Genomic DNA, 26,049 nt, shown 5'->3' on the forward strand with positions numbered 1-26,049 from the left:
ACAAAACTAAAAATAGGGCTTCCCTGGTGGCGCAGTGATTGAGAGTCTGCCTGCCGATGCAGGGGACATGGGTTCGTGCCCCGGTCCGGGAGGATCCCACATGCCGCGGAGCAGCTGGGCCCCTGAGCCATGTCCCCTGAGCCATGTCCCCTGAGCCATGGCCGCTGAGCCTGCGCGTCCCGAGCCTTGCTCCGCAGCGGGAGAGGCCACAGCGGTGGGAGGCCCGCGTACCGCAAAAAAACAAACAAACAAAAAAAACAGGTCCAAGCCTTGGATTCTTGATCTGTAAAATGAGGATAAAAATTCTATTTATTTCATGGATGGGTACCTACTTTTGTGAGGAGTTTAGTACAGTGAGCGGATAACAGAGGTGCCCCAAATTCTTTTGAGTGAACAGATAAATGCCAGGGTGAAGTACTGGAAAACACCCCACTTCAGAGGCACTCAATAAACTTTGTTGATTAAATGGCACATACATATGCAAAATAGACTCCATCCCTTCCACAGCCCCAGACTTTCAGTGACTTCCCATTGGCCTGAGGTTGAAATGTAGTCTCCTCAACACAGCTTCAAGGTCCTCTCTACACTGAGCTCTGTCTGCTTCTCCAGCCTGGCCTCCCTATACACACACACACACACACACACACACGCACACACACACACAAATACTCTTTCATGCCTCCATGCCTCCATGTTGTTCACACTGTCTCCTCTGCCTGGAATGCCTGTTCCTTCTGTCCGGGTTTTAGTGCCCTTCCTTCCTCTATGCCTTTATCCTCACATTTAACACATAGTTTTCTCTGTTTACATGCCTTTCTCTCCTGAAAAAGGACAGGGACCCTGGGTCCTGCCATTATCTTCCAGCCATTAGTGTAGGGCCTGACGAATAATCAAGGCAAATGAAATATTTGTGATGAAAAAAATGCGTGTGGTGTGGTGGCAACAACCAGAGGGCCAGTATGGGCTGAGTGGGGAAACTGAGACCAAAGTGGTTATCAGTGGCTCACTCTCAAGGGACAGAGCTGCCTGGATATCAAAACTGACCTCACCCCCAACCCACCATGAGTTGCTTCTGTGCAACAACATGAATTCCCCAGGGGCTCTGGTCTCCAGCAGGCGGAACATGAGTTTCCAGATACAGGATCTTCTGAGTCCTCAGGCACAGGGAACAACGGCTGCACAGCTCTGCAAGTTGAGGGAATAAAACCGTGTGGTGGCCACAAGAGGTTGTTGTCATGTATACTGATTTTCTCAGTTTCCCAGGCTGGGTTTTCTTCATCCTTTTAGATAAAGGAACCCAGGCCCAGGTATGAAGAAAAAGTCTGACTCCATCTTCTTTCCCCTTGGCCCTGGAGCTCCAGGCTGCCCTTTTCCATGCTGACTGGAAGTGACTTGGAAGCCTGAGGGCCAGCAGAAGGCAGTGAAAGGGGAGCTGGGTCAACTGGTACAGCTGCTGCTATGGCAACCAGAGCCAAAGGAGGTCACCATTGATTCCACACGCACTTAATTCTTCCTGCAGAGGCATTGGGCAGGGTTGACCCAGAGAGCTAAGAGGGAAGAGGTGTGTGTGTGGAGGGAACAGGACCGTGCTGGAGGTTGGGATGTAGCCAGTCACTTTCTCTCCCTAGGCCTCTGATTCTCTAAGTGTAAAGTGGGAGTACAAGGTATAACTAACACCATTATCTGGTCCCTACATTTCACCCCTCGGCAAGGTTGTCAAGGCTGCAAGATTCACTGCTGGATGGGGGTGGGGGCGGGGCCCTCAGATATAGGAACCAGAGGAGGACGGCTCTGAGCAATGCCCAACGAGGGCAGGAGAACACTGCATTTGGGGACCCCCGAGAGTCAGAGGCAGACCTCCTCCCCCAAAGGGACCCTGGAGTACAGACTCTCAGCCCCAGGTCTTCCCGTTAAACGACTCTCCGGACGGGATCCGAGCTCCAGGCGCCGCCCTGCCAGGAGGTTCCAGGGAGAAGGGGACCAGGTAGTCGCCACTACCCTAGCGTCAGGTAGGAAAGAAGGACTCTCTGGATGCCCCCATTTCTGGGCCGCCCAGGCCGGCTTGGCCAGGTCAGGCAACCCCAGCCCACTCGGTCAGGAGACCTGAAATGCAGAAGCCCGCCACCTCCTCGGGCGCTCTCTCGGTCTTGCCCCACCCCGGCCCCGCCCTCGGACCCCGCCCGCTTCCCTCGCCTCTGCCTCTGGCCGGAAGCCCCCTCCCCCTCCCCCTGCCGGTGCCCCGCACCCTTTATCCCTTTCCAGTCCCTCTCCTTCCGCGAGTCAGGGAAACCTCTCTCCACTCTGTTCCCCACCCCACCCCCGTCTTCCTCCAGCTCCGGCTCCTCCATCCAGTCCCCAAGCCCCCGCCCGGCCCCGCCCAGGCTCCTCCCTCAGCCCGGCCCCGGCCCTAGTTTCCCGCCCCAGACCAGGGCCTCGGGGCCCCGCTAGTCCCCTCCTCGGGCCCCGCCCCCGGCCCCCGGAAGCCTCTCCCCGCCCTCGGCCCCGCCCCCCCGAAGTTTCTTGGGCCCCCGGCAGCCAGCGGGACAGAAAGCATAGAGCCGCCGCCCGGCCGGCGGTGGATGGAGGTAACGGAGACCGCGCGGCGCCGGGAGTGAGCGGCCGAGCGGTCGAGCGGCCGGACCTCAGCGGACTCGTCATGGAAGAGGAGGTGAGGGCCGGGCCAGTCGGGGGACCAGGGCTGGGGTCTTCGAGACCTTCGCGGTGGTTGAGGTCCCTGGCTCAGGCCCTTGTTCCAGCCAGCCCCTCTCCCGCGGGTCTCCAGGCAAAGCCTAGGCAAATGAGATGAGCAGGGGCGGGGGTAGGGATCGCAGACCCATCCTCCTTCATTACTTCTGTCTTCTCTCACCAACTATGGGCATGGTGGTTGTTATTGTTCCCATTGGATTGATGGGGAGACTGAGGCTCTGGTCAGTTTGATGACTTGCTGAAAGTGTCCTAGGTTGCTGGGCTCGAACCCTGGTTACCACTGACTCCCTGTGCTGTCCACATCGGATCCTTAGGGCACAGCGAGAGTGTGTGTGTGTGTGTGTGTGTGTGTGTGTGTGTTCTGTGGGTCTGTGGGTTCTGGAGTCCCTGTCTCAAGGAATCTTGAGGTTGTGACCCTGTCTGGTGGCCTCAGGACTGGAAAAGTTGCGTTTTCTCCCCTGTTTAAGTCCCTGTGAGTCCCCTTTCCCCTGTGAGTCTACCTTCTCCCCTGCTTGGGTGTCAGGCCCTTGTAGGGGCTGATCCCTGCCCCTGCCTTTACCACATCCCTGGAGGGCTGACTCCCTGGAGGAGCTGGGCAGCTGGACCAGCAATGCCCCTTGAGCCTCCCTCTACCCCCTCAGGACCCCCTTGGTCTGGGGTGGGGTCAGACACTCTGTGACCCCTGCCCTTTACTTGCAGACTCAGTTCTCTCAGTAGCCCCCTCATCCAGGCACACCGCCAGCACTTAATGTGTGACTGTGGAATGCGTAAACTAGGGAGGGGCCTGCTGTGGCTAGAGGATTTTGCTTCTGATCCCCCAAGGGGGTCTCAGCTTCTGCCCCTCCCAGACCGAGGGGAGGAGATGTGTCTTTGCCTGGATAAGTGGGGAGGAAAGATGAAACCTTCACTCTTGGGGCAACCTTGGCTAGCTGGGGACCAGGCTGCCTGTGCCCCATCAATGCTCGTCTCCCTGCTTCCTGGGACCACTGCCCAGGGGCAGCTGGGGTATCCGTCAGAGTTCCCTCCAGGCCAGGCCCTGCATTTCTGTGGGATGGTAGATAAGTCACTTCCCCTCTAAGCCTGCATTTCCTCTTCTATAAAATATAGGGCCTGGTCTCTTCCCCGGGTCCTGATTGTAGCCCCTTCTCTCAGAGTGGGTGGAAATAGGGGGCAAAGCCAGGCCACTATGATTGGCTGTGGTTTCTTGCTGACAGGGGTGGGGCTTCCCCACCCCTGCTGTGAGGGCTGGGCTGTCTGGCTGTGGCCCCTCTCCTTCTCCCAGGGGATTTGGGACAGGATTACTCCATCTCCTGATCTGCTCTGGCCCCTAATTAAGGGAAGTTCTCCTGGGGCCTCCTGGGCCAATGGCTTGTCTGGAGGTCAGCCCAGCCCTGTACTCCCTCTGGTCCTGAGTCTCTAACATTGCCACTTACTGACTCCCAGATGCCAAAAGCTCCCCGCACATCTGGGCTATCTAAGGTCTTGCCCACTACCTCTCCACACAGCCGGGGGCTCCCTGTTCCCTACCCTGCCCCCGCCTTTGACATCCCTCTTTTCCTCTCATTTCTTTTCCCCTTAACTTCCTCTTGTTTCTCCAGGCCTCAGTGCCCATCCTCCTTTCTCTAAAACACCGCTTAGATCTTAGTCGTCTGCTCTGCCCCATGACCCCAGGCTGGCCTCATCACCTCACTCCCAAATGGCTGCTTTTAGTCCTCCCCTGGCTTTGAACTTCCTCCCCACACCCCAGGAACCCTGATGCCAAGCCCCCTCAGCCTCAGTGACCTCCTCCATGCAATGGGTTGGTAGTCCCCATCAGGCTGAGATTTGGTGCAGAAGTGCAGGTCTGGGCATGGGGCATCTAACCATTTGTGTTCTCAGGGCCTCAGTTTCCCCATCTATAAAATGAGGGAGGTGGGCAGTCCAGAAGTGCGATGGTTTATGTGCAAAAGCTTTGAAAGCTTCAGTTATCAGTGTGAGGTATTGTTGCAACTGGACTCAGGCTTTTCTATCTCCGCCCTGGGGTTCTGCCCCTCTTCCTCTCAGTCATGCCTTTCCCTGGCTTGGCCTCCAGTGGCACCAGGCTGCTCCTTTGCCCTAACACACCCAGAGAGAGGCAGGGCAGTGTCCTGTCCCAGCACCGGTTTTGTCACCTTAAGCTAATCTTCGACCCTTTCTGGCCTGCACTTTCTCATCCTGTAGTGAAGGGGTTGAGAGTATAGGGTCTTTGGTACCTCCTGTGCCTTTCCTTCTTCTCTGGGCCAAGATGTGTGTCTCTTTCCCTCCTCACAGTCCTACCAAAACCCTTCCTTCTGCAAGGGCTTCCCAAACTAACCCCAAGTCCTTACCCTACCAGAGAGCCAAGACCCCCGGGGTATCCGTCTGGGTCAGTGCTAGAGCCCTCCCAGTGGTCTGGGATCCTCTCAAGCAGGGGGTGCCTACCCAACCCCCAGACTGGGGATTTCCCTTGTCCAGGGTCTGTGTTGCCCCCATCAGACTGGAAGTTCTCCAGGTCAGAGCCTGTGCTTCTTCTCTCTGATTGCCCCATCACAGGGCTCTGACATGGTGGGTTCTTAGCAGAGTTTGGTCAGGGAAACATGGGGTTTAGTCAAAGGGCAAAGGTCATTATCCTAAGCTCCCTGTGATGTGAGGCGCCAACAAGTTCTCTTCTGTTGGTCTCTGTCTCCCTGTCGTGGCCTGTGTTGTGGCTTTCCACATGCTCCTTTCTGTGCACAGTGTTGGGCTGACTGACCTGGTATCTTTTTCCTTTTTTTTTTTTTTGTTTTTAATGAATGACCCAGAGGCCCTCCCATCTCAGGCAAAGCAGAGCCAGGCTGGTGCCCAGGGGTGCCTCAGGAGCTGCTCACGGTGGGCGGGGGGAGGGCCTGAGTGAGGATGGGTGGGAGAAGAGAGAGCGAAACAGGAAGAACAGTGGTCAGCTGGTCAATAAGAGGAGAGGAGGCCGAGAAACTGGGCTGAGCAGGACAAAACCTTCCCTGTGAGCCCTGCCAAGGGGAGGGCCCGCTTATTAAAACTTACTGGGGCATCTCCGGCCCCCTGGTGGGAGAGTGTCTGAGGGGCAGGGAGAGGGGCTGGTGAAGGATGGCAGGACTCTGACCTCCAGCCAGGCCTGTCTTCTGGTGGCTGTTGCTGTGGCTGATTCCTGGCAAGGAGACCCCCCCCTGGGCTTTGGTTCATGCCACCTCCAGCCCCTCAGCTGTCACTCCCCCCATCCTCAAGTGCCTTCTCTCCTCAGTGCCATCCTGGTACTCCCATCCCTAAAGGCTCTGGACTGGCTTCCCTAGCTAATCCAGTCATGGTATTCACCTGGCACTTCTCTGCTACATGCGGAGAGGATGGTGGTCAGGGTACCAGGTTTCAGCCTGGCCCCTGGGAGCTTCCAGCTGGCAGGAAGTTTTCACGTCTCAGGCTGTGGGTGAGGCAAGTAGGGGAGGTCACAAGTGGAGGGGGATGTGAGATCCCATGGGGTCATGGGTGGGCCTCTGCAAACAGGAGGCGAGCTTGGAGCTCAGAGGTAGATCTGGGCAGCATGCTCCGCGGTCTTGTTTAGGAGAAGCCTAGAGTCTGCAGGCCTAGGGGGTGGCCAGCTGCTGTAGTTGCTAATGGAGGGGTGTGACATGTCAGATGTTGAAGTGGGGTTTCCCATTTCCCACTTCTACCCCTCCAGCCTTGGTGGAGGCCAGCATAGAGGGGTCTCTGTGTGGATGAGGCCCCAGTGGGTCACACAGCCCATGGGGCTGAACACAGGGTCTCTGGTGATGGGGGCGGCATTGGGTGCATGGTAGATGCTAGAGCCTCCCACTTCTTGTCAAAGGGCCCTGAAGTCCCCTCTTTCCCTGATCAGGGTGGCTCATAACTGGCCTGTCAGCAAGCCTCTCACTTCCTCATTTCTCCATCAAGGAAGACCGTTTGGGACCATTCCACTTCTCCATTTCTCTTGCCATCTACAAGTTAGGGAGAGACCCTGAGGGGGCATCTCGTATTCCTGGAGCTCCTGGGAGCATTGAGACCCAGCAGCTAAGCCCAGAAAGGCCTTGTCCTGAATTCTGAACCAGGCCCAGGGAAAGGGTTCCAGAGAGCCAGAGGGGATGGCAGTGACAACAGTAACAATAATGACAGCTGCCATTTACTAAGTTTAGGGTATCTTAGGCATTGCTTTGTATGTCGTATCTTTTTATTTAGCAACAAACGTTTATTGAGCACCTACTGTGTGCCAGACACTGTCTAGGCATTGGGGATACAGCAGTAATCAAAACAAAAACCCCTGCCCTCATGGAGTTATAATCCTTGCAACTTCTGTTAATATCATCATTTCACAGATGAAGAAACTGAGGCTTAGAGAGACCAAGTGACCTGCCTCTGGTCTGCGTGACTTGGGCTTCAAAGCGCAGACTCCTGACCACTGGAGTATGCAGTCCAGAGGGGGAGGGGGCCACAGTAAGAACCAGACTGGGGATTCCCTGCCATGATGGAGCACAGGGAGGCCATGCCCTGTCCAGCCCCTAACAGCCCACCACACTTCTGTCTGGACTTGTCCTTCCAAAGGCAGCTGTGGCCACAGGGTATCCCTGGGGAGAGGTATGCTCCTTTTAACTGGAGCCCCTTTTTTAAGCTTTATGTAAATTATAAAGCAGTCAGAATTAGTCAGTGCTGATTTCCTTCTAGCATCCTGTAGATTCTGACATGCTCTTAGCCCCCCCTCTCCTCCACTCTCCCCTTCACACTCACCACTGTGGGTACCAGTCATTGAAGCAAAGTGGTTAGCAAATTGGGTGTATTTTTATTTTCATTTCACAGATATTTCTTGAGCACCCATTATGTGTAAAGGAACGGTACTGGGTTCTGGGGACCAAATGTGAATTCGACCCCATCTGGTAGGCATATACCTGGAGTCTAGCTACTCAAGCAGGTAATCAAGAGGCACAAGACGTCAGTGACTGGCCTGGAGACTCCAGGGTGGCTACCATGTCCTAGAGAAGGGTTTGAGTTTACCTCCTGTACCTGTCTGTGGTTGAAGACAGCATCCTTGGAGCCCTCGCCAGACAAGGTGGCTACCCTAAAGTCCTGGCCTGGGGCAGGGATGAGGACAGTGGAACCTCCTGCTTTGGGGTAGGATGCAGGGGCCGGAGAGTGGGCTCTCTAGAAGGGCAGGGGTAGGGAGGAAGATTACCACTCTGTCTGCCTGCCTCCTCCCATCCTTCTGATTCTGCGTGAATGTCCTTTCCTCTGGGAGGCCTTCCTGAGCCACCCGGACCTGAGCCAGGTCCCCCGCTGTCCTCTCGCACTCCCTCCTCTTCACTTCCCCTTCACTGATTCCTTCATAGCATTTCATGGTTGTTAATGTATTTATGTCTGGTGTTTATTTGTTCAGCTCCTCCTTCCCCGCATTGCCAGCCCCATGAGGGCAAAGATGTGTTATTTTTATTCTTCCCTGCCTACTCCAGCATCCGTGACATTGTAGGTGCTCAGTACAGCGTGTGTTGATGAGGTTGAATGAATACACGGGAGGCAGAATGGTGGAAGGGAGAACATGGGGTCAGAGAGACCCAGTTTGAATTCTGGTTTTGTCCTTCCAGTGGTGTGACTCTGGCGGGTCACCTCCCCTCTTGGAGCTTCAGTCTGCCGTGACATGTGGATAATGATACTACCACCTGGGAGGGTAGTCGCATGAGTTAAATGAGACAGTTTGGGTAAAACATAATACAGTGGTTCAGTATAAGGTGACTGCAGCTGTTACTTTTGTGGCTGCTGGTATTAACTGTTATTTCTGATATTGGATTGAGAATATCTGCCTCAGGGGTTGTGGGGAAGCTCAAATGGGGTGATATCAGTAGGCATCCAGCAGAGGGACACATCCCTGTGTGGCCTCACGGCAGCAACCCTCATGGCGTGTCCGGATGCTGTGTTACAGGGCGTGAAGGAGGGGGGCCAGAAGCCTCGGGGAGCACAGACAGCGGACAAGGCTGGCTGGATCAAGAAGAGCAGCGGGGGCTTCCTGGGCCTCTGGAAAGACCGCTACCTGCTCCTCTGCCAGGCCCAGCTGCTGGTCTACGAGAACGAGGTAAGGACCTGCCTGGTCCTGAGTTTGGGGGTGCCGGGTCAAGGAGCAAAGTGAGGGCAGCCCAGCCCAGAAGAGGATTCCAGAACCCGGACTGGAAGGCCTGCTTCGCTTTTGACCTGCTGTGCAACCTTGGGCGATTGCCTGGTCTTCTCTGGGTCTTTGTGGTACAAGGACGATACCTCTAGGTGCGAGTGTAGGACTCCTGGATGAGGGGCTCTTTGAAGCATATGTGCACAGGGATGTGTGTGTCTCCTCAGCTGTCCACCTACACTGCAGCTCCCTATCCCAGGGCTAGGTTCCACATCTGTGAAGTTTCCAGAAAACTGAAGCTTGCTCCACTCAGTAATGATAGTAGAAATAATACTTATTGCTCATGCTTGTTTGGAGGTCTTACATACCTCTTGGGCGATGCTCACAATAGTCCCTTAAGAGTGGCCATCATGGGGACTCCCCTGGTGGTCCAGTGGTTAAGACTCCGTGCTCCCAATGCAGGGGGCCCGGGTTCAATCCCTGGTCAGGGAACTAGATCCCAGATGCTGCAACTAAGAGCTCACATGCCGCAACTAAAAATCCTGCACACGGCAACAAAGATCCTGCATGCCTCAACTGAGATCTGGCACAGCCAAATAAATAAATAAATAAATATTTTTTAAAAAGAGTGGTCATCATGTCACATTCTACAGAGGAGCACCCTGAGGCCCAGGGTGCTCAAATCCTGTTCAACATCTCAGTGAGTGAAGGTCAGGTCTAGAACCAAAGTCAGGGATCTCTCCACCCAGCTATGCCAGCAAGTAAACTTGAAAACTTATTCTTGGTGGAAGTCCTCTAAAATATGTTGGATATTGTCTTCCCTTCAACAGAAGGTACTGGCCTAAACGGAGTCTTCATGTGTATATATATAATCAGGTTTGTATTTTCCCTCAACGTTATTCAATGAGTGCTTTTGTTTAAAATAGTTTCTTCGGGAGGTGGGGTAGGGATGTATATAATTGGGGGAAAAGAGTTATGTGTACTTAAATGGATGTCAAGTTCTTACTAGGTCTCTATACTGAAGGTTCAATTTTTTTTTATAAGTTCACTTTTCACCTACTCTATTCTTTGTGCAAAAAAAACCCCCAGAAAAACAAACAAACAAAAAGCCATACATCTAGGAAAATATAGTTTAAATACTGTATATATGATAATGAAAGTTAGTAATACTCATTATTTAATAAAGTTTGTAAAGTACAAAAAAAAAAAAAAGTTACAAAACACACTTGGTGGCTCAGAGTCACTGATGATCAGGCTGTTCCGTACTGCCAGACTGTACTTTTCAGCTCTGCATTCTCCTCTAACATCAAGCTGCCAGTTGCCGCTTTTGCCATCCTTGTGCCTCTCACAGTCCTCATATCTTCCCACTTCAGACTTGTGCCCGTTTTCATTTCAGCAGGTTTGGAACTTGGACAACCCAGGATGTGGAAGTTGTGTGTTAAATAAGTGTCAATAAAGTTCTGAGGCGAAAAGGTGGCCTTTACTTAGAGATGCTGTTTATGTTCTGGGGTTGAGGCTCTCAGAGGGCCTGTCCACTGCAACTGGGTTATTACTGTATGACTCTGACAGACGGAGTACACGGGGAAGAACTGGCCTGGGGGCAGAGGAAGGGGGATCCTGCCTGTTCCCCATCAGCCTCTGTCAGCGTGCCTCAGGCTGTCTTGGCAAATTCATAACTGTCGCAGACCAAGAAAGATCTAGGTGTTCAAAGGAGCTGCCTTTGAGAAGCATCTCACCTTTCCTGAGCAAGTCCCCAGGCTAATGGAGTTGGGGTGTCAGAGAAGTAGCCGGAGGAGGCCAAGGGGATGAGTGGTGCAGACAGCCCCCCAGATGTTCTCTACTGCTGCTGTCCCCAAATTAGGATGTGCTGTGGTGGCAGCAGGGGGCTATTTTTATAAATAAAGGGGGCTGTCGCAGCTTCCTCCAGTCCCAGCTGCCATAAGAGTTCAGTGACAGTCCCCCCAGCTGTCAGCCTATCAGACGCTACCAGACTTGTCCTGGGTCACCTCTCTACATCTGGCCCACGTCTGGGAAGCAGGAAGGATTTCATATCCCCTAAACACAAAAAAGTCTAAATCATGCTTTAAAAAAAAAATCACTATTAGAAACCTCAGGGCAGTTTTAAGAACTTAGCACTCGGGGGTGGGGGAGCTTGGCACAGAAGGAGTTGAGAAATGCTTACTAGTTTAATTCCTCTTTCTGATGTAAGGAACTAGACGAGTGCGAATGACTCTTGGCTGTTTCCTTGCTGTCAGTGAGGCTGACATTCCAAAAATGCTGCCCCCACCCAGTGCCTGCTGGTTTATCCGACTTCTGAGATGCAGAAGGGCCGGATGATTCAGCGTTTCAGGTTGAGAGGAGACCCAGGTCAGGCAGCCATGGGGAGCTGGGTGGTGGAGATGGAGCGACTTTTGTTTCCAGACAGAGGAGGGGAGGGTACGTTTGGACCAGTAGCTGCCTAGTCGGGGGAGGCCTGTGCCCATGGGGTAGGTGAGCCTCTCTGTCTGGGATGGGGGTTGGGGGGACGTCCTTTCTGGAGTCTCACTCTGAGTCAGGCATTCAGTTCAGCAAACTTTTCCTCTTGAGGGCTGCCCCTTGTAGGGTGCTGTAGGGGGAACAGAAAGGAGAGCAGACACATGCAGCAGAGGGTAGAGAGAGATGGCTCAGCAGGGAGTTAGGACCATTCTTCCCCATGACAGGGTGTCCCTAGCACCTAGTAAGATGCCTGCAGAAGTGCCCTCTGATGGGCACCCTTAGAGGAGGGAGAGAGCACTGAGGCTTAGGCTCTTGCAGGTGAGCAGGGCAGCTTCCTGGAGTGGGTGGATTTTACCAGCCCTTATGTTGAGTGCAGGAACCTGGAAGGGACTGGAGACTAAGGATTGGAAAGAGATGTGTGGAGGCAAAAATGGGAAAAGACACCTGTTTGAATCTAGATGGAAAAGATCAGGCCACCCTGGCCACCTGTTCCCCTTTCCCTGAAAGGCTAAAGAGAGAGTAGTTCAGTGGTTACTCACCTTAGCTGTACAATCATCTGCTTTGAAAAATACTGATGTCTGAGCTCTATACCCCAGGGATCCTGATGTAATTGGTCGGGGATGTTGCCTGGGCACTGGGGTTTTTTAAAGCTACCAGGAGCTGCCACGGTTGAAAATCTCTGGTACAGAGCAGAGGTTCACAAACTTTTGCATAAGGGCTTGTTAAAACTCAGATTGCCAGGCCCATTCCCCCAAGATTATGATTCAGTAGGAATGGGCCTTGAGAATTTGCATTTCTTTTTTTTTTTCCAATTATCCTTTTTTTTTTTTTTTTTTTGCGGTACATGGGCCTCTCACTGTTGTGGCCTCTCCTGTTGCGGAGCACAGGCTCCGGACGCACAGGCTCAGTGGCCATGGCTCACAGGCCCAGCCGCACTGCGGCATGTGGGATCTTCCCGGACCGGGGCACGAACCCGTGTCCCCTGCATCGGCAGGCGGACTCTCAACCACTGCGCCACCAAGGAAGCCCTCAATTATCCAATTTTTTATTATTAGATTTAACAGACAGAAAATTATATTTCAATAAATTTAACCAGAACAAACGTAACATAGGGGTAAAAAAAAGATTACAAAAACTGTACCATTGGGCTTCCCTGGTGGCACAGTGGTTGAGAGTCCACCTGCCGATGCAGGGTACACGGGTTCGTGCCCCGGTCCGGGAAGATCCCACATGCCGCGGAGCGGCTGGGCCCGTGAGCCGTGACCGCTGAGCCTGCGCGTCCTGTGCTCCGCAATGGGAGAGGCCACAACAGTCAGAGGCCTGCGTACCGCAAAAGCAAAACAAAAAAACCCAAAAAAAACTGTACCATTATTCACTGAACATGTGATTAATATAAACTACATCTTGATGAAGACCTGTAGGAAATAATGTGCAAACCAGCGCTGATCCCCAGATACACTTTGCATTAACTTTTTTTTTTTCACACACACACACTGTATTTTATTTTTACAAGAGATAAATAGACTGACACCAAGCATTGTAAATGGATGGCCACAACAAAAGCAACAATGACTGCAATTACCAAACACGAAACTCACTCACACTATGTCATAATATTGACATTCAGTCCAGTAATCCTCCACTGTAACAGCTCCTTTACTTTGCAGTGAAAATTGATTTGTGTATTTTTTGCCTCTGAGTCCTTGTGGGATATATATTTTTTTTTATTCAAGAGAATTTGCATTTCTAGCAAGTCCTCAGGTGATGCTGCGGCTACTGGCCCAGGTACCACACCTGGAGGACCACTGATGCAGAGCAGCCTGCTGTTAGGGCACTGTCCAGCTTCTGGCTCTGGCTGGAAGGAGTGTGGTATGCTACAAAGGGCTCTGGCTTGGGAGTCAGAGGATGGGTGTTTGCATTTGGTCCTGCTCCTTATATTTGGGTCTGTGCCCAAGGGCAAATCTCTTCGCCTCCAGGTCTCATTCTCTTCCTCTATAAAATGAGACAAATGCTGGGGCTTTAGGATTTCAAGGTGCTTGAAGGACTCAGGAGAATCGGGGATGCAAAAGTGCTCGCTAAGTGTCAGGGTTTCTTAGTATATGCGACTTATCATGGAGGAAAATTGGGGCATTTCCTCTGCAAATAATCGAGTCACTGCCTCCCAGATATTCCACCCCAAACTGTGGAACACTGACTGAGGCGGTCCCTGGTTGGATGCTCTGCATTATGTCCAACAGCAAGAGTTTGCTTAACTTGCTTGCCAGTCTCCAGGGCCTGCATCTACTTCCCTGGAGTCTCCAGGGGGAGAGTGTGCCACACCCAGGAAGCTGTTCCAGCTGGGTGTCCCCTGGAAGTGGAACCAACTGACCACCATTGAGGGAAGAGGGTGTCCCAGACAGCTGGCTGGAGAGGCACCTGGTGGGTAGAGCCCATGAGGAGAAAACACTCAAGGGCCAGGACTGGCAGGCAGAAAGGCAGCCCAGCCAGTGTCCAGGGGTGGCTGAGAAGAGGCTGGCCACTGTCCTGCACCAGCCTTACTAGTGATGAGGCCTCACGGTGGCAGGCTCAGGGGATACTCTAGAAGGAACCCTTGCCTTCTCCATTGTGCAGGCCATGGAGAGTGGCCTCTCACCCCAAGCCAAGGGTCAGCAGAGGAAGATGCCAAGTGGGGAAGTCAACTCCGGATCACTGTGGTGAAGGCAGGTTGTGTAACCTCAAACAGCCTTATTCATGCTTCTCTCTGTGGCTCTGCCTGGAAAGCAGTTTTTTCTCCTCATTTGTGACAACTTGCTCCTCCTTCCAGACCACCTCTTTCACAGGTCTCTGCCTGGCTTCTGGGCCTGCATGGACTCCCAGGCACACTTTCCTAAGCCTTTCTAGCTTCCCCGTTTCCTCCTTTGACCTTGGGCACATTTGAGTCCGCCCTGCTGCCCACCTTCGGGCTGTGAGCCCCATTTCTCATATGGATGGTGAGCCTTGAGGGTGGACTGAACACCGTCTCCTTGCCAGGGTCTGAATGCTGCATCTCGGTGGTTGATTGGAAGCCCAAGGGCCCCCTCTGACCAAGCAGTGCCCTCACTGAGTGGGATCGGGGTCTGGGCCGGGACCTGGGTGTTTGAGGGTCTAGGGCATCCAGCTCTCACCACGTCCCCTGTGTCTCCCTCCCCAGGATGAGCAGAAGTGTGTGGAGACAGTGGAGCTGGGCAGCTATGAGAAGTGCCAGGACCTTCGTGCCCTCCTCAAGCGGAAACACCGCTTTATCCTGCTGCGGTCCCCAGGGAACAAGGTAGGGCTAGGCCTGCTGCTGACTGACCTCCCTCCAGGCCAGGGTCTGCTGGGGAAGGTCACCCCTGGAAGGCTCTCTCTAAGACAGGCTGGGCCCCTGGATGCAAGTCTGCAGGTTCTCTGTTGAATGTGGCTGAGGCTCAGACCCAGGGGCTGCCACAGGCTGGACCTTTGGCTTGCTTTTATCTTGAAGTCGCCCCAGCCCCTGGCTGACAGGAGGCGCATTTAGAGCTCTGCCGAGAGCTCTGCTCCCCCCTCCCCTTCTAGGCCCTGGGGCCTCCTTCCCGGGCTGTAGTTGGAAAGTAGCCTTTAGGAGGTGGGGCCCTTGGCCATCTCCCTTACCCAGGAGGCCCAGGACTGAGGCAAGAAAGCTGGGGATGAGGCCTTCACCCCACCAGGCCTCTGACACCCTGACGTAGTCAGGCGGCCACACCCCCACCTCATCCCAGGCCTTCCTGGGTGGGCCACCTCTCCTGCCTTTCATCCTAGGCTCAGTGCTCGGACCTGCAGCCCCCCAGCTTTCCTCCCTTTGCACTGTTCTTTCTTGGCTGAAGCTGGAGGAAGTCTCTTGCCTGAGAGGTTCTTGCCCTGGGACATGCTGTGTGTGTGGATGAAGTTCACTGTTTGCACCCCGCATCTCTGGCAGGGAGTCCGGGTGGGTGTTAACATGGTGGTGGAGTTTCACAGATGTCAGGAGGGAGATCAGATCGGAGGCTGGCATTTACAGCGCCTCTCGCCAGCTCACACCAATCTGCAGCTGGGCCGTGCCTTGCCCTGACCTCTGCATGTCACGTGGAGCCTCGCAGAGCGGGGCTGAGTCACAGAGGCGGGGGGTTGGAGAGTGGGCCTCGTCTGGGCTTGCCCGAAGCCATTCTGTCTCTTTCATAGGTTTAAGGGCCAGGAACCCAGTCCTCTGTGGTCCCTGGAGCTCTGGGCCCTGGTGGAGACCATGATGCTTTACTCACTAACCCTCTGTCTCACTTGGCGGTGGGGGGGCAAGGGAGCCACTGTGGAGCTCTGACCCTGGGGGTGGCGGTGTGCCCAGGGTAGGGGCAGGTTTCATTGACCTCTGATGCTTAGGGCTCTGTGAGGAAGGGGAGAGCCACATTTTGGTCTTTCAGGCCCTGGAGCCCTGACCCTGTCCTCGAGATCCACTTCCTCTCTCAGTGGCGCTGTATTTGTGTGTGTGTATTTGGGAGAGGTGTAGAGTGCGCTATATGTGAAGGTCTGCCTGTGTGCCTGATACACGTGTGTGCACCTCTTTATGTGCCGCTGAGTGTTCGCCTGGCCCAGGGGCTGCCTGGGTCTTTGTGTGTCCCTTAGTGAGCTTATGTGGATGTGAGGGGGAGGGGGCCTTGCTTCTCTGTCCTCTGCCAGCACGCTTCTGTGGGCCACCTCCTTTCGCGGCTCTGAGAATCATCTGGTGGTGAGCCAGGTGGGTCGGTCCGTACTCAGGGGGGTGGCGTCACCTTCCGAGAGGCCTGTTTGTGCAGCTGCATTGTCAGCTGCTTCGGCCAGCACCCTCCCTTTCATCCCTGAATCGTGCCAAGAGTTCAGGTCAGCTCTGGGTGACCCTGGGAGCAGGGCGAGGGTCGGGGAGATGGGACCATGGGGTGACTGGTGGGGGCTGCTGGGCAGCGGGAGCACAGCCCACCCTGGTTCCGGCTCAAGGGCCCCTGACCCTCGGCACCCAGGAGCTCACACAGAGAGTGGGCACTCTCCAAAGGCCAGATGGTAGACGGCCCTGCTCCCCACCCCCAGCGTCCTCTCTCCTTTCCTATCGCCCTGGGTGTTCCCCTCCTCAGGGAGGCTGCGGGCTGGCCGGGAGGTCACATGACCCCGGCTGTCTGGTCCTGAGGCCGCCTTTTTTTCCCTCTAATCAAATAAACAAAGACTCCAGTGTCTTGCGTGCCCCTCTCCCTCCTGCCTCCCTGTCCCCACGCCCCTACCATGAGGTCACAGGCAGACGCTGCCAGGAAGCAGGGTGGCCTCTGCTGGGCCTTGCTGCCCCGCTGGTTTCAGCCAGCTTGGCCCTTTCCTCTTTCCTGCCTCCTCTCTCCCCCTCCTGCTTCTTTCCTCTCTGCCATTTTGTCCTCCCCCCTTTTCCAGCCATGTGGGCCTTCTCTGTGTCCAGTCCCATTAGCTTCTAACCTCCTAGCGGGGCCTGTGCTAGGAAGGGCTTGAGGAGGGACATGTGCAGCCTTCAGGACACAGGGGTGGGGCAAGAGGAGCAACTTCTTGGTCTCCTGTTTGTCCCCATTCGGACCACCTTGTGCGATGCCTGGCTCATTCAGCAGGATTTCAGGGTTCCTTAGGGTGACGCTGGGTCCCATTTAACTTCGTATTCCCTCTCCTAGGGGAGCCCCTGGGCCAACACCCTCCCCCCAGCCTGCCTAGGTGGGCTGTCAATGGGAAAGGGTCACAGTTTGGGTTGAGTCCAGTGGTTGTGTTTTTGTCCCACTGAGGCCCTGAATAGTAAAGAGACCTGTGCAGGTCTCATTGCAGGTTGGTGCGACTAGAACCCTGTGATCTTGACTCTCAGGCCAATGCTCTTTCTCTTGCTGCATCTGTTGCTGAGTTCAAGTGTATGCCTCTCAAGCTCTCTGGGATGCTAAGTCCTGCACCAGGCAGGGACCCCACCAACTCAGGGCCTGTGAGCAGGAGAAGCGTAGCTGGGCTCATGGGCTGCCGGGGTCACCTTACTCGTAGCCCTCATTCAGGGTTGGGCGGGCCCTTTCAGAGTCCAGATGCAGTGCTGTCCCTTCCTGAGCCCCTACCGGCCCTGATGGCTGGGCTGAGGCAGTTGCCAAGGTGCCCTGGGGTTTTCGACTTAGCTGCCGATCTGCTGCCAGGATCAAATTTACCCTGATCATGCAAATGAGCATTTGGCTGTGCCTGGCCTGGGGAGGTGGGTGGGACCAGGGCCCTGTGTGAGGAGAAGGCAGAGGCAGCCAGGAGGAAGTTATATAACGAGGATGCTGAGGGGGCCAGGCGGGCTGCATGTTACATAACTGGGAGAGCAGCAGGAGGGAAGGTGCTATCTTAACACCCGGGCGGGGATGGGCAGCTGGTGACCCGCCTGACAAAGAACTAGGGCATCTTGAGGTCAGACTGGGCAGTGGCCCCAAAACAGGAACCTTGGGCCCGTTCATTCATTGATTAGCTATTCATTCAGTAACTATTTACTGAGTACCTACTATGTGCCAGGCTGTGGCTTTAGTCATGTTTAATTCCCTCAGCATTGCTTTGTGGTAGGTGGTGCCATCCCTTTTTCCAGATGAGGAAACTAGGACTGTTTTGTCCAGAAGGAGAGAAATGGTGATAATTCCTATTACTGAGCACCCGCTCTGTGCCCACTTCCACGTTTAACACTTTGCTACGTCACTGATCTTCATAGCTCCCTGAGGCTCCAAGTCAGCCAGCTGTGAGTGCTGGTCTGTCCAGCTCAGAGGCCCTGCTGCTGTGTCCACCATAGGGGCGGCTCCTTGGTTTGTGTGGCCTCACTCCTTCCACTGTTTCCTGTCTGACCGTGGGGCCTGGCAGGAAGGGGCCTCTCTGAGCTGCCTTCTGATTCTCATGTAGGAGTTCGGAGCTCCTGCCTGAGGTGGGAAGGAACCCATGGGGTGGCGTGGGATGAGGTTGGGTGTGAGGTCAAGCCATGGGATTACTTTAGGCCACCTTGGCCAAGTCCCATCCCATCTGATGAGCCTCTTTTTCCTCATCTATATGATGAGGGGGCTGGAATTGACCCCCTAATGCCCTTTCTCTCTTGCAGCCTGTGATTCAAGGCCAGAAAGGAGACCCTAGGACTTTTTCACTTGTCTAGGACTGGTTGTGGGGCCCACTGGGCAGCTGCGGGCGGCCCTGGTCCCAGTGGGCCTTCACCAATGGACACCCCTCATGCCTGTCACCTCTGTCATTGTACACAGTCTGGTGGAAGTAGACTGGGACTACTCCTACTTTACAGAGAAAGCTCAGAGGTCAGGCAGCTGGTCTGGGGGAGTCACATGGAGTGAGACCAGATCTGGGCAAGGCTGATTCGAATCCAAATCTCTGGCAGCTGTATACGTGGAGAGGGCCCCTCCTCTGCTGGATCTGTCCCGTCCCTTGCTCTGAAGCCCCAGTGTCAGACCTGATGTGGGGGTCATTGTGGTTTGCTCCTGACCAGCTGTGTGGGGGCAGACTTCAATTTGGGGTGAGAAGCTTCCTCAAGACCCCAAATGTGAACCCTTTTAAACATCTGCTATCCACCCCACGCATGCCTCTTGCAGGTCAGCGACATCAAGTTCCAGGCACCCAGTGGGGAGGAGAAGGAATCCTGGATCAAAGCCCTCAATGAAGGGATCAACCGAGGCAAGAACAAGGCTTTCGACGAGGTGCGATGAGGTCCTGTGGATGGCTCTGGGTCTCCTTTCCCACCGTGTGTGATCTCAGAGTGGACCCTGCCCCACCCCACCCTGACAACCCCTTGATTATGTCACTGCTACAAGCACTGGGGCATCTGTGGTTGTTACTCGTTTAATCCTCACAACACCCCTCAAAGTAGGTGTTCCCATGTTACAGATGAGGACACTGAGGTGTAAGGAAGTTAAGTAACTTGTTTTAAATTAAAACGTGGGTAAGTGGTGGGGTAGAATTTAACTGGGTGCAGCCATGCATCCTTTCCAACCCAGCCCCAGCCAGAAACAGCAGGAAACAGCAGAGAGGTCTATGGGTGAGCTGAGAGCCCGACAGCTCACTCTTCAGTTGGGCGGTGAAGTCCAAGCTTGGCTGGCTCTAACCCTGGGCCTCCTTATCTGCCTGCAGTGGCCACCCAGCCCCCTGTGCTGTAGTGGTGATGGCAGCAGGGCCATGATCAGGCTTTGGGCAGTCAGGGTGTCCCAGGGGGCCAGATCTCCTAGGGAGGGTTTATCTTTGACATCATGGATTCATAGCTGTTTGGGAAAAAATGGGCTTGGGGGCCACCTAGAGTGACCCCTTGGATTGCAGAAGACTGAGACCCAAGGGGAGCGAATTTTCCCATGCAGGTTCCCTCTTAACACCCAGGTTCCCTGCCTCGCAGCCATGGCTCCTGGATCACGTCTTACGTGACTGTGCCATGCTCAGCCCTTCACTTGCTTGGGAAAGTGTCCCCATTTCAGGTGAAAGAGTGTTGGAGGCCACAGGAGCATGGGCTGGGTCTCGGCCCACAGCCTTGGCGGAGCAGAACCAGCTCCTCCACTGCAAAGACCCTCAGGTGGGCCTGAGCCTCACCTGTGGGCAGAAGAGTCTTAGCCACCCCCCACCCCCCACCCCACCACAGGGACAGGCTGCTCTGGGATTCAGAGTCTGGATTTCCCATGTGACTCTTCCTGTGGCTTCCCGGCTACTCCTCACCCCCATTCCTTATCCTTAGAGAGGAGATGCTGCCCCCCAGACTCCCTGACCCCTGGGGGTAGAGGCTCTGCTCTTTCTTGAGCTATCCCCAGGGGTCCTGGGAGAGTGACTGGGGCCAGGGAAGGTCTTTTCTGGAAGCCAGGAACTAGGGGATCATGGGCTGTCTTCTCCCCGCTCCCCCCACAGCTAAGCACAAAAGCAGCCTCAGGGCTGCTTACACATTGCAGTGGACTGAGGGGTGAGGGCTGATAGCCCACATTTGGGCAGGAAGACTGAGGCAAAGCAAGCAGCTGCAGAGAAGGGAGAGCCTCAGACTGCAGAGAGACGACACAGGCTGTGTAGAGGCAGGGAGAAAAGCAGGGAGATACCTCAAAGAGAGGGACAGCTGGGGCACTTGACCCTGTCAAGCAAGGATGCAGGTGCAGACCCTGCCTCTGAGTCTCAGGTTAATGCCTGGGCATTTCCTCCTGTCCTCAAGGCCTGCTGGGGACTGACGTGGTTCCCTGTCCTCCCCAGGTAAAGGTGGACAAGAGCTGTGCCCTGGAGCACGTGACACGGGACCGCGTACGTGGGGGTCAGCGGCGCCGGCCCCCTACAAGAGTCCACCTGAAGGAGGTAAGGCCTTGGCCCCAGCTTGGGGAGGTTGGGAGTCAGATGAGCCTGGGACCACAGCTCCTTAAGTGGCAGCGGGCTTGGGCCACCTTTTTCCTAAGCACTCTTGGTATCGGGCTGTCTGAGTGGCATGCGGGGTGTCGGTGTGGAGGCGCGTGTGCTGTATGTCCTCAGGGAGTGGGTGCGCCTGCTTCCCGTGTTGAGTCCACGGGCCTTAACCCAAGCTGGTGCTGGAGGGAAACTGAGAGCCTGAGGCTAGTCCCCGCCTCTCAGAGCTCAGCTTCCAGCTGGAGAAGAGACCTGTCCACTGACTGCTCCAAGCAGCGCTGTCTAATTTTGGTACAAAGGGCGGCTCAGGGAGGCTGAGCAGGAGGGACCACGGAGGACCCACAGACACCTGGGCTGACCCTTGAAGCATGGGAACGGTTTCAGTGGGCAGACTTGGAGTGAGGGAGGTCCTAGGTGGAGGGAATGGTGCAAGCTTGAGGCCCAGGGCAGGGGAGTTTGAGGTGTGCCTGATCCCTTTGACTGGGAGATGTGTCTGGGAAGGCGGGGTCGGGGGGAGGAAATTATGGAGGCCTTGAAAGCAGGAGTCAGGGGCAGGATGGATGGGAGGGTGCGTTCCAGAGGTCAGTTGGAGGCCCTGGGTAGGATGGGTCACGCTGATGGAGGGAAAGGCAAGGGGCCAGGAAATAGAGGCAGGGGTGGGGCCTCTAGGCTCCAGGAGGGGGTGAAAAGGGAGGGGCCGGTGCGAGAGACACTGGGAAGCAAGAGCCGCCTGGGCTTGTGATTGAATTCAGGACTCGGGGAGGCGGACTGGACAAAGAGGGAGGGTTGTCAGGAGCGCCCCCAAGCCTGGAGACCCGGTGAAGGGAGGCCCTGGACACAGGGAATGTGGGAGAAGTTATGGGCAAGGGGGAGGGGGAAGGGAGGAGCCCTTCATCAGACCAGTGCTACTGATGGGTGTCAATAGTTGGGGGAGAGATCTTGGAGGCCAGGAAAGAACCTCAGCAAATGCTGCCTTTGGGGAATGGGGGGCAGTAGGGAGCAAAGGAAGAGGAAGCCAGAGAGTGGCGCATCCGGAGAGAAGGGCACAGGACTGGGGGTCATCAGCCAGATGGGCAGCCACAAGTCACGAGGCAGGACTGAGGAAAAGGCAGATGGTGACGTTTGCAGCACATTTTCTCAGAGAAGGAGTCAGCTTAGGGCTGTCATGGGGTGCAGAGCTGGGGATGCTGGAGAGAAGGAGATAGACCATGGCGGGGAAAGAGGGAGACAGAAAGGGGCCAAGGTCGTTGGAGGGTTTGCTGGTGAGATGAGATAGCCTGTTCTGTCTGTCAGCGGAGGGAAAAAAGCCTGCAGAGGGAGTGACTGAAGTAGGCAGAGAGGAAAGGCATGTCTGAGGGAGGAGGCCTAGGAGGTGTGGGGCAGGCCAGCCTTGGAGAGGGGAACCCTCTGAGAAGAATTCAGGGAGGCACTCGTGTCCAGTGACTGAGCGCATGTGTAGGCCAGGTCACCCTGTGTATGTAAAAGGGAGTGAGGGACCTTGAGGGACCTTGGGAAGGGCCTCCTGCCCAGCCCCACTCCAGGCCCTCTGAGGCTCCCTGGGAGTTTTCCCCATGACCGTGGGGCTGCTGGGTGTCCCTGTGGGCCCTTGAGGCCAGATGGGGACAGCTGCCTGCTGGGTGCAGCTGTTCTCCTCTGGCACTCAGCTGTGGTCTGGGGCTTCCCATGTCTGGAGCCACATGTGACAGCATGAGGAGAGTGGGCATCGGCTGCTGAGCAGCTGGGCAGGCGAAGACTGGAGAGCTCTGGCCCGGAGGGCTGGCAGACTGAACAGAGGTCTGCAGGGCGAGTGAGCTCAGGATGATTCAGGAGACCCATATGTGAGTTCTGGTCCTGTCACCTGCTGACTGTGGGGACCCTGGGTGGGTGGTTGCAGAGAAGGGACCCTCCCAAGGCCCACAGCCAGGTAGGGGCCCGAAAACAGGGCTGGAACCATGTCCCCTGAAACCCAGGCCAGCACAATTGCCATTCAAAAGAGCGGCCCATCACACAGGCTGGAAGAAGCCAGGCTGGGGCGCTGAGAGGGCACCCTAGCTCTGGCTTCCTGGCCTGTGATTTCAAAACCAGGAATTCTGTGGAAGTGAGAGAGAGGAGAGGATTCATCAGAGAATCACTTTAGCTTCTAATCAGGTGGCTTTGGAAACCAGAGCAGAGGGCGTGGAGAGTAGGGGGCCAGGGGCCTGGGCAGCCTGGATGGGAGGGCTTGAATACCTTGTAGCTGGGCACACCTGACCCAGTGGCTGGTCATCCAAGTTGATGCCCATATCCTGCCCCTCCACCCAGGTAGCCAGTGCAGCATCCGATGGGCTTTCGCGCCTGGACCTTGATGTTCCTGACAGCGGGCTGCCAGTGTTTGCCCCCAGCAATGATGTCAGTGCAGCCCAGCCCCGGGAGACACCTCGGCCGCCCATGCCTCCTACCAAGCCTTCTGCAGCGCCTGAGACGACCAGTCTTGGTGACGGAGTGGAGACCCCTGTAGGAGAGAGAGCCTCAACCCCTGTTCCAGCAAGCTCTGAGGCCCACCCTGAAAGCCGAGAAGACTCAGAGACTCCAGTGGGGGAGGACAGGGGCTCTGAGCAGCCCCCCAACAGGGTCCTGCCTGACAAACTGAAGGTGAGCTGGGAGAGCCCCAGCCCCGAGGAGCCCCCTGACCCTGAGAGTACAGAACCGCCCCAGGTGCCCGATTCTGGGACTTCCAAGGCTGTGCCTAGGGAAGGTGGGAAGCCCGCTCCACCCCCTACACCCCCACCAAAGATCTTATCGGAGAAACTGAGAGCCTCCATGAGTGGCATGCAGGCTTCTGGGCCAGCCCAGAGTCCTGGGGCCTCTGAGACCTCTACCCAAGGCCCAGCACAGGTCTCGGTGAATGGTATGGATGACAGCCCTGAGCCCATCAAGCCATCCCAGGATGCAGGCACCCCAGGAACTTCCCCAAAGGATGCAACAACGTCCACAGCCCTGCCCCGCTGGGACCCACAGCCTCAGTTCCATCCCCGCTGCTCCTCCCTGGGGGACCTGCTTGGGGAAGGCCCCCGACGTCCACGGCAGCCTGGGGAACAGCTGTATCGGGCCCAGCTGGAGGTGAAGGTGGCCTCGGAACAGACGGAGAAACTGTTGAACAAGGTGCTGGGCGGTGAGCCGGCTGCTGGGAATGCCGAGGCGCTGCTCAGCCAGGCTGTGGAGCAGCTGAGGCAGGCCACCCAGGTCCTGCAGGAGATCAGAGATCTGGGAGAGCTGAGCCAGGAAGCACCTGGGCTCCGGGAGAAGCAGAAGCAGCTGGTGACCCTCTACAGGAGAAGTGCACCCTAGGGCCTGCCGGCCCAGAGCATGGTCCCTCCTGGCCGGCTCAGTTCATTGGAGCCCAGCCCTGCCGAGAAATGTGCTTCTTTCCAGGCTGTAGAAGGGCCATCAGGCATGTCAGGGTTTGGCCAGGACCTGCAGAGACTCCTGGGATCCTTCTCGCCCTGCCCTGGCCAGAGGTGCCAAGTGCCACCCAGGGCTGCTCTCTGGCCGGGCCTCCAGCTCTGGGCTTGGGCTGGGAGCACGCATGCGGTACCTCTGTGCTGGCGTGGTCGTTCCGAACAGCCCCAGGGCCCTGGCACAGCGCTCGGGTTTTTGAGGGCGGCGTCATCTCTGCTTCACGCCCTCAATAGTTTACATTCCTGACTTCTGAATAGAGCACAGCTGAGCCCCCCTGCCGCCTCCATGTCCAGATGTTCCCAGGCAGAGGCAGCTTCAAGCCATAAGCAACCCTCCCCACCCCACTATTCCTAGTAGCTGCAGGGGCCTTGGGTCTAGACTAGAGGTTCGTCCTTCAGCTGAGTGAGACCTGGAACCCAGCTAGGGCCTCTGAAAGCAGGTGGGAGGCATCTGTGTGAGAAAGCCATTAGCTGTGGGGCCCCTCCCTGGGCCTGTTTCCTATTCTGCAGGCCTTCCCCTCTGGTGAGCCGTGATTGGAGGACTCCAGGGTGGAGGAGGAACTCGAAGGGTCTCGTAGTCTAGTCCCTGCCTCTAGACCCGCTTGTGTCCAGCCTTGCACATTCCTGTACAGGTGAACCCAATGTCGACATCAGAACATCCTGTATGTAATTCATTATAAATCAACCTTCAGAAGAGAAGCTGCCCCAACTTCTGTGCCTCCCAGATGGGATTTATATCTGGGTCTCTGTGGTTGCTTCTCAACCCAAACAGGTCCAATATCCCAGTTATTTCTTCGAATGCTGATGGGAATGTGTTGGGACTTGAACCCACTTCCCTCTCCCCTTTCCCCTCACCCCTCTGGCTCAGGCTAGAGGGACTGCTCCTCCTGAACTTCTTATGGAAGGAGCATTAGCTCCTGTCCCTTTCGTGGTCCGTGCCTGCACCCTGGGCCTCTACCGAGCCCCTCCCCCTCATCGTCTCGGGCTCCAGGAGCACATCCAGTCTCCATCCTGCTGCAGCGGCTGGACTGAGGGCACTCTATAGGTTCAGAGGCCCTGAGGGCCACAGCCACTCTCCCTGGGGCCTGTGGGAGTAGGCGCAGCTTCTGACAGGCCTGCTCAGGGGTTTCTGCAAGTGCACTTTTGTTTACTGAAAGAGAAGGAGGGTCACAGCTGCGTGCCTGGCCTTCCTGCCCACCGCCTCACCCGCAGCCACCAGTCTCGCCCTCTGAGGCCCGCCGGCACAGCTCACTGCCTTCTTTACTTCTCCTTGGTTCTTGAGGGCAGTGGCCAGGGATCGGGAGGGGCACGTGTCCACTCTGCAGCCTGTACTAGGCAGGGGTGGGGGCAAGCAGCAAGGTCATGGCTCGTGAGCCCGCCTTGGCCTCCCTAAGCCACACTCCTTGAACAGACTAGGTTCCCATGCCACAGTCTGATGTCTCTCCATCTGTCTCCAGTATGAGAGCAAGAATGTCACCAGGGGCCCACAGTCACGTGGCCCCCTGCAGTCTTCCTTTGGGGAACAGCCTTGCTCCACCAGCAGCCTGGGCTGGCTGGAGCATTAGCCAAGTCACCTCCTTCCTGGGACTAGAGCCTCAGTTTCCTCCTCTGATAAGTGACCAGGCTGAGCAAGTAGCTCTGAGGTCACCTTAGTGGCCTAATGCCATTGGTTTCTGTGGGGTTCCTGTGCCTTGGCAGCCTGGACCCGAGGGGGAAGCCAGCTTCCAGGGGAGGGGAGAGGATCGGGAATTCACAGGGGCTGCCTGGCCTGCCTCCTTGAGGAGGGTGGCATTCCATGCCTTCTGCTTATGAAGCGCCTTTCTTGAAGTTTGGCAATAAATCCCTTTTCATGGAACTTCGCTGCCACAAGCCTGTTTGTTGGTGTGGGGACCAGCTCCAGGGCCTCATGGAAGCAGAAGGTAGGTGGTGGTTGACCGGGGCATCACCTTTCCTCCAAGCTCTCTTCTAGGGCCCACTTCTCATAGGCCAGGCTGGGGGCCT

The 26,049-nt window shown here is 55.8% G+C and overlaps 1 protein-coding gene across 1 annotated transcript; it reads left to right on the forward strand.

Annotated features, from left to right (window-relative positions):
* Positions 1-2,540: 2,540 nt before the first annotated feature.
* On the forward strand, positions 2,541-25,903 carry PLEKHO2 (pleckstrin homology domain containing O2). Its single transcript, XM_082619643.1, has 6 exons — positions 2,541-2,668; positions 8,636-8,785; positions 14,460-14,576; positions 18,847-18,951; positions 20,468-20,566; positions 22,913-25,903. Exons 1-6 carry the CDS (start codon positions 2,657-2,659, stop codon positions 23,936-23,938), a joined length of 1,509 nt encoding a protein of 502 aa, XP_082475769.1. The 5' UTR covers positions 2,541-2,656; the 3' UTR covers positions 23,939-25,903.
* Positions 25,904-26,049: the final 146 nt, after the last annotated feature.

Source organism: Mesoplodon mirus (genome assembly GCF_964341445.2).
Source record: "Mesoplodon mirus genome assembly, chromosome: 4".
Taxonomy (NCBI): Eukaryota; Metazoa; Chordata; class Mammalia; order Artiodactyla; family Ziphiidae; genus Mesoplodon; species Mesoplodon mirus.